The following is a 7,856-nucleotide window of genomic DNA, read 5'->3' as shown; positions in this document are numbered from 1 at the left end:
TCAATATAAATGTCAAGTTTATTTACTCACATTTATAAACAACAACAAAAAACTCCTTTAATGCTAGAAATTCCCCAATTTTTAAGATTAAAAGCCAAGATGGCTTTCAAGACTATGGAATCCATTTTTTTCAGATAATATGCAACTTTGTTAGCTTTTTTCCTTTTATGAACCAAACACATTTTTACCTACACTTCTAAGGTGCTGGAGAGCAACCAACCACCAGAGCAGTGTGATAAATGGGGATGATTCAGGTTACAAGACTTACCTTTCTGTGACTTTCTTAAAAATAGGGAAACACATGTATCCTGCACTACTGCTGGTATTTTTATGCTTGATTTACATAGGATACAAATTTCTCTTGTTAACTAGTTTTCTGTATTAAAATATGAAATATCTGTTCTCAAAGTGAACATTAGATTTTAGTACTATTTAAGAGAAAAATTAAACCAAGCTACTATACATGATTTAGGAAAAAAATGTTTTTCAAGGAAATGTAGAAATATTTTAATTTACATATCACATTACAGTTACTCAATATGGTGTCAAAAGTCCACAATTACACATTCATAAAAATTCCATACATCATCCTCAGAATAATCAGCTTCTATACAAAGATTTACAGTTGTCCAATGTATGTAATTCTTCCTCAGTGTGCTACAGAGTTTAGAGGTTCTGCTCGAATATTCCCCAAGTCAAGTGCAGAATCTGTCTCTTCATCAATTTCTCCAATGACTGCACTGTAGTTATTTAAGGAAAGAAAAAAAATCAGTTAAAACAATCTCATTTCTAAATAAAACTGAAAGGACACGGTAAAAACTACTTAAGGTAAAAGGCAAATATAGTGTCCACGAAGTAGTGAATTGTACATTTAAGTCACAAGTTACTTCAAGAAATAATCCGAAGGCAACATTATTACAGAAGCCACTATTAAAGGACAAAATGCATAGTGTGATTGGATCATGAGTCTTTAAAGGAAAAAGACACATATCAGATAGGTATGATATAAACCCCCACAAATTCCAATCCTATGACTTCAACTCAACAATTCAATCCAGGGACTGTGCTGCAGATGATCACAAAATCACTACTAAATTAGCAAATAAAAGTGTCTATTTGTCTACTGGAGTAACTTCAATGAACTAAATCCACATACACTCACACACAAACACAACATCCATTAGTTTCCTTTTCAGGATTTTGCAGTTATTCAATTTAAATCCAAGACCAAAAAGTACAGTTCTTCACATATAAAGATAACAGTAGCAATGGGTACTCAGATATCATAGCAAATGATTTTTTGATGTGATTGGCTAATGTTAAAGCCAGCAAATCTTTCCTGGATTTAATTCTACCATAACATCTATAACATTAATTTCATTAATACCATTAATACCAAGCCATGGCTCTCCAGCTGGATACCTAAACTGTTATAGCCTCACCACGGAACATGTATAAAACATTATTCCATAATAAACTGGTTGTTTAAATTAGTTTGGCATTAATAAGAGTAAATTCTATAGGCGAATACTTGTAACACAGAATTTTCCCAAGTGTGCTTTAAGCTATAGAAAGCCTCCAGCTCTCTAATAAATGAGAAGTACCCAACTCTGTGAAAATATATTATGTTTTCTCAACATAAAACAAATCAAAGATCTCAATTCCACCTTAAAAAATTTAGTATCATTTAAAATCTTTAGGGAGGACAGAAGAGAACTGGTACATGTTTTTTAAAAAGGGCTCTCCAAAGGAAAAGGGGGAGGCAGCTCTGCACTGTTTACTTATATCCATAGTGCAAATACTCCCACTGTGGTCAGTTTCAAGCTACCACCACCAAGATATCAATCAACCAGCTTGCAAAATTCCTGAAAATGTAAAACTCTGCTTCCCTGAACCACTCCAGCATACCACTGAATCTATAACAAGGTTTAAACTTTTTTAATTCAAGTCCAAAAAAGTTTGCTTTTTAATTTTTTTAAATCAAAGTAGGAGAAAGTTTCTTAAAATCAATTATTAGGGAAAACCCCAATATAAGTAATCACTATTATTCTGGTCAGGGGGACTGGTCCCCACTAAATGCTTTGCCTTTCTCTCGTTTTTTTGTTTTCTTTTTTTTTTTACAGCTCACTTTATAACTTCATACCTAAAATTCACCTCTTTAGAATATCTTATATACCCCCAAACTTTTTATTAAAGATCAAATAATTTATCTATCTAAAGGTGACTTTCTTAAGATAATTTAAATGAATATTCTTTCACTTTCTATATCCTATTTGTCTTCCAAAGCAATGTTAGATGTGCGACAGATCTCCCAGCTACATTTTAATTCTATACCTAGAAAATGATTCAACAATATTCTAGCCTCTCTAACTATACTAGCCACATGGGACTATTAAAAGTAATTAAATTAAATTCCTTAATCACACCATTTCTCAAGCACTCAATAGCCACAGATGGCTAGTACCCTACCAGTAGACAATGCAGATACATACTTCCATCATGACCACAAGTTCTATTGGACAGTATTACTCTAAACTTCCAGACTTTTCTTAAATTACTACCACAAAAATAGGTCTTCTCAAACTGCCATATCGGTATGTCACAAGTTCACTGATTTTTACAGCATGAACACGGGGCATCTTCAGTGTTCCAATTATACTAAAAACTTAGTAAATAATGGGTAAGCACTTATTGTAAATTCAATGCTCTTAAAACATGAATTATTTAAAATTGTTCACACAAAAGATTCTGAAGGCATCTTCAAACCCTAGCTTTAGACTCTAGAAATGTATTTTATATTGCTCTAAAATTAGGGGTATTTGGGGGCGCCTAGGTGGCTCAGTGAGTTAAGCCTCTGCTTTTGGCTCCGGTCATGATCTCAGGGTTCTGGGATCGAGCACTGCATCAGGCTCTGCTCACTGGTGAGCCCGCTTTTCCCATTCTCTCTGCCTACTTGTGATCTCTGTCAAATAAATAAAAATAAAATCTTTTAAAAAAATAAAAAATAAAATTAGGGGTATATAAAATTAGGGGTATATAAAAATAAAATTAGGGGTCCAATTTTTAAAAAGCCTCTCTAGTGAAGTATTCGGTGTAAGGGAAGGCCCTTTCTGGACCTGATCTAGGCCCCTTAACTATCAGAAACATGGACCAATCTTAGATAAAAATCTCTTTCCCAGATAGCAAGCAGTCTACATCTGTAGTGTATTTAACCTGCCCTTAAAAATGGACATATTTTACTTACACATTGTCACCTCTTACGATGTATAACCCCAGCACCACTTGTTCTACTCCCTGTGAAGAGCTGAACACTCGTTCATGGCTTTCATCCAAAATCAAATTAATGGTCTGGTCAAACCCTTTCAGTGTTCCCTGTAAAGAAAACATTCAAGAGAAAAAAAGACAAATACTGTGGTTTACCTGAATATGTAAATTCAATGACACAAAAATTTTAGTTGCCAGGTATACCAACAGAGTACTTATTTTTTATTTTTAATTAATTATCTTAGAGTACTTCTTACTTCTTTATAACCAACAGTATCCAGGGAAACAAAACTTACCTCTTGGTTTTCTGAGATGGGGGAAAAAAATCACCGTAGTCTGACTAGTGTGTAAGAGTTGTTCAGTTATGAAGGACACCTATGTACCAGTGTAAGGAGGTAGCGTAAAAGCCCACACAGTCCAGGAGATAACACTGGACAAAGACTAAAACAAATGAAACTTAAGGGGTACTATATAAACATATAAAAAGGGAAAGAACATATATAGCCACAGGAACGTAAAGAGTCACTTCACGCTACACCCTAGTTCTAGGCCCTGTGCTAACCACACTGCACACATTATCTCAAATAATTTTTATTCTTTGAGGTACATACTACTTACTCCCACTTCATAGAAGAAAATTGAGGCACAGAGAGGTTAAGTAATCTCTCAAGGTTTCATGAGTAGGAAGTAGTAGAGCTTGGAGTTGAACCACAAAAGGCTAGCTTCAGGCCCAGACCACTGAACTACTATTATACTGTTAGGAATAAAAAGTATAATTTACCATTCTTCAGAGATTCAAATCAGTCCCATAAACATAAACCAACTTCAACTGGTAGTAACAGCTAACACTTAATGAGTACTTACTATCTGCCAGTGTTCTATGGGCCTTGCATTTATTTACTTAATCTTCCCAAAATCCAGTAAGGTAGATACAAATATCATGGCAATTATTAGAACCAGAACTTGAAGGAAATATTCGGAGAAAATTTTATGGAAGAATCTTGGTTTTGAATAAAAGAAGATATGGGTCTAGCACAACATAGTAGCTCAGATGCTATTTAAGTTTCTGAAGAAATATCAACGTATTAGTTTTGGTTAATTCTCTGAAGCTCATTATTAAACTGTTTCATGTTTTGAAAATCAAAATATGTAAAATCAGAGTACAATAATGACAAAATGATAACCTAAAATTTGGAAGAGAAACAAAATACAGGGTATTCACTAATTAGAGTTGTTAACATACCCAGACATAGCCTCTTGACATGATTTTATACGTAACTATTCTATCAACTGAGCCATGTGTCAATAAAATACTGAAATACTGAACTTCAGTACTCAAAATGCTCTTTTAAAATCATTTTCTTTCCTATGTAAAGTTAAATTCTCAAAGTTTTTTATCAATCCTGTTAAAAATAGGAAAATTTTTAGTTTGAGATTTTCACAAAATACAAAACGATCTGCAAATATATGTTAATAGTAATAGAAGTCTTTAAGTGTTAAGATGGGATAAAATTATTTCAAACTGTCCTTATTTGACAAAATACACTAAGATGCCTAAAAAGAAAAGACTGTTCTCTTGATTAAGAAGGAAGCAAGGCGACACCTTTAGCTTTGGAGTCAAGTGGAATTTAAAACCCAGTTTGGTTCTGCCACTTATTATCTAAGTGACTCTGGGAAAGTGATTCACTTTTTTCTGAGCCTGGTTCCTAACCTCGAATTCAAGGATAATTCTTCACAGAGTTACTGAAGATTAAATGATATAATACATGTAAAGCTCCTGGTACATGATACACATTTAAATAAATGGCTAAGTCTAACACTCTGATAATAGCCATTATGGACCCACTGAGAAAAATGACAAAAATTAAATAGAGCAAAAGAAACAAAAACAACTGCAGATGGAAAAACAAGAGATTAAAATATATGAATTACACACAGAAAATAAAGTTTAACAGCTTTAAAATTGTTTTTGAAAGCAAGCAATGTATGAGTTATAAGTGAAGAAATAAGTAAGTAGCCAAAAATCATGAAATAAATTCCTCAGGTCAGGAACAGATCAAGGAGAGAATCCAAGAATTTTCTAGAATTAAAAGGGGGGCGGTCTGTGATACAAGGACAAATGAGATGAAATAAAAGAGTCAATCATCACAATTTGTCCTACAGAAAACAGAGGTCCTAAGCCTATAGATACTGAATATATATTAACACCATACAAGCCCTAAATGTTCATTATTCTACATATGTAGTATCTATCATGAAGTTTCTAAGATGCATACACAAAATTTCAAAAAAACTATAATTCACGTAGTGAATTCCAGAGCACTGAATGGGGAAGGAAATAAAAAACTGAAGAGGAAGATAAATATAAAATACAAGCAAATGTCTGAAGACTAGACTAGAAGCTCTCTGAGGACAGAATCTATTATCCATCCTGGCTCCTAGAAGCTTTCTATGTAAATTACACCAACATCTATCAGTGAAGAAAATATGGATCAGCAGCTATTTATCAAAAAGAGAGCTGAACCATAACAAAACTGCAATGCAGGTGTACTGTGAGGCCTAGGCATTAGAGATCAGAAGTTTTACATAAAAATTTACAACCAATAAGCTTACAAGGAGAGAATGAATATGCTTATTACTTACCACAATCATTCTTCCATCAGAAGTTATAACTGCAACAGTTCCTGATAACTGAATTAAGGAAAGCATTCTCAGGGAATGAAAATGAAAACCTGGGATCTCCTGAGGAAATGGTTTTGAATTACTAGGAAAAAGGTGACAGAATTAAGACATAACTACTTAACACAGCACTACATTAACAACGTATCTTTAAGTTTTTAACTTCCTCAAAATTTGTAGTAACTACACAATTAAAACAGGGAAAAACAGAAAAAGAAAATCCCTTTATGTGATCTGTTGTTTTCCAGTCTCAAAACAGCGGAGATGTCTGGTACGTTCACTGGAGAAATACTTCCCATAGGGCTTGGAGCAAGACATTTACCACTTTCCCAGACCTGATCCTTTATCTCTAAAAGGAAAACTGATTCATCAATACTGGATGCTTTCAAGCGTGCTGAGACACTTTCTTCCAGGACCTGGCCTCTGGAATTCAAAAAAGAAGCTATAGTCCATGTCAAAGGTGCCAATATGCTTGCACAATTAAGCATCTAGTATTTCACTTTTGTTCCAAATTCATACATGAGAGCAATGTAGTGTTTCTGTCCTGAGATTTTAAAATGGTTAATACTTCTATAGGGTACATTAAGACTCCACACGGGGTTTTACAAGCGGTTTGCTCTTCATGAGTATCAACTACAACAGCAAGCATTAATTTCATTCTATCAACAAAGAAGTTGAGACTTCACGTGGTAAAGGGGCAGAAGTCCAACTTGTGCACCATCTTTAAAGTTTTTGGTATCTTCCAACAATAAGCCAAGCCTATGAATAAAACAAATTCTTGGATTGCAAGACCCTCCTCGCCGCTAGGACGACTGCTGATCTTATTCCCAAACGTGAACGTATAGGCCCTAGGGTAGTACAGAGAAATAGAGAGCTGATTTCTATAGGGAAAGGGAAAAGTTCGTAATAATCACATTGTTCTGTTTTGTTTTGTTTTAGGTTAAAATTAAATGGCGCCTTGGGCCCCCAGAAGCGGCGGGCTCCAGCCCCGGGAGCGGGACTGGCGGGTCCCATACTCTTAAGCCCCTCATCCGCACCCAGCCCAGGCCCCGCAGTGGCCGGGCATCCCAACCGCCCGCCGACCCCGGCTCCCGGTCTCTCCAGCACCAGCCCTCTCCAGTGCGGACGCGGGCTTCGCCATGGCCTCGGCTGTAGCCCGCGGCAGCCGGCCGGAGGATACGGTTGATGTAGTTCTCCAAGGCGGACGTCATGATGCTCTGCCCGGCAGCTCCGAACAACGCAAGAACACTAGCGCCAACTGCAGCTAGAAAGGCCCGCCAGGAACCGGCAGCGGCTCCCGCCCACTGGCGGCAGCACATATCGCGAGAGTTACAGCGTCGCAGCGAGCCAGTGAGAGATGGAGAGAAACCGGCCAACCACACTTGAGAGGCCCAGCGCTGGCGAGTGAATGCGCGTGCGTAGTGTGTTTCCGCTGTTTTTCCGGTCTGCGATCTCAGCCGCCCGGAGTGACAAAAGCGAGCAGGAGGCGGAACGGAGGAGGAAGGTGCTGGAAGGTGGGGGAGCGAGTTTTCTAGTGGAGTGAAAGTGTGGTAGAAGTTACTGGCGGAAAAGGTTGAGAGAAGACAGGGAAGGCGGGAGAAAACGAAACAAGGTGCTTTCATCTCAAGTAGAGGACTGTTCTCATAGGAAATGTGGGTGTAGGGAAGTGGGGTATGATCCTGGGTTTTCTGCGGTACGGGCCGAAAATTCTACAAACTCAGTGGGCCAGCCCAAAGTTATGCTCATTGCAACGATATGGTATACATCTCTGGAGAGCACGACAGTAAAAAGCACGTTCGCATATTCTGCATTTGCCTCAAAACAAACATACAAACAAACAAACAAACAAAACCCCAAAAAAACAACAACAACAAAAAACCCGCCTCCCTTTTACCACGCCACAAAGTCTCTCT

General features: G+C 37.0%; 1 protein-coding gene across 1 annotated transcript; it reads right to left on the bottom strand.

The window, feature by feature from the left end:
- On the bottom strand, window positions 1–7,270 carry LSM8 (LSM8 homolog, U6 small nuclear RNA associated). The gene is made up of 4 exons (XM_004741902.3): window positions 7,124–7,270; window positions 5,908–5,948; window positions 3,245–3,372; window positions 1–740 (listed from the first exon to the last, which is right to left on the bottom strand). The coding sequence occupies exons 1-4, from the start codon at window positions 7,260–7,262 to the stop codon at window positions 650–652; spliced, it is 399 nt and encodes a 132-aa protein (XP_004741959.2). The 5' UTR covers window positions 7,263–7,270; the 3' UTR covers window positions 1–649.
- Window positions 7,271–7,856: the final 586 nt, after the last annotated feature.

The sequence above is a fragment of the Mustela putorius genome, unplaced genomic scaffold (assembly GCF_011764305.1).
Source record: "Mustela putorius furo isolate JIRA1106 unplaced genomic scaffold, ASM1176430v1.1 tig00003845_pilon_pilon_pilon, whole genome shotgun sequence".
Classification (NCBI taxonomy): domain Eukaryota; kingdom Metazoa; phylum Chordata; class Mammalia; order Carnivora; family Mustelidae; genus Mustela; species Mustela putorius.
Note: the sequence above shows the minus strand (reverse complement) of the source record. Positions and strands in the feature narration are given on the sequence as shown.

Bases quoted from the DNA above. Each gene is read 5' to 3' on its own strand.
- LSM8 (XM_004741902.3), bottom strand. From the start codon at position 7,262: ATGTGCTGCCGCCAGTGGGCGGGAGCCGCTGCCGGTTCCTGGCGGGCC. The intron at 5,949-7,123 runs GTATCCTCCGGC...TTCAGTTATCAG, and splicing joins CTTGGAGAACTACATCAACC to GAACTGTTGCAGTTATAACT. The intron at 741-3,244 runs GTAAGTAAAATA...AAATAACTACAG, and splicing joins ATCGTAAGAGGTGACAATGT to TGCAGTCATTGGAGAAATTG.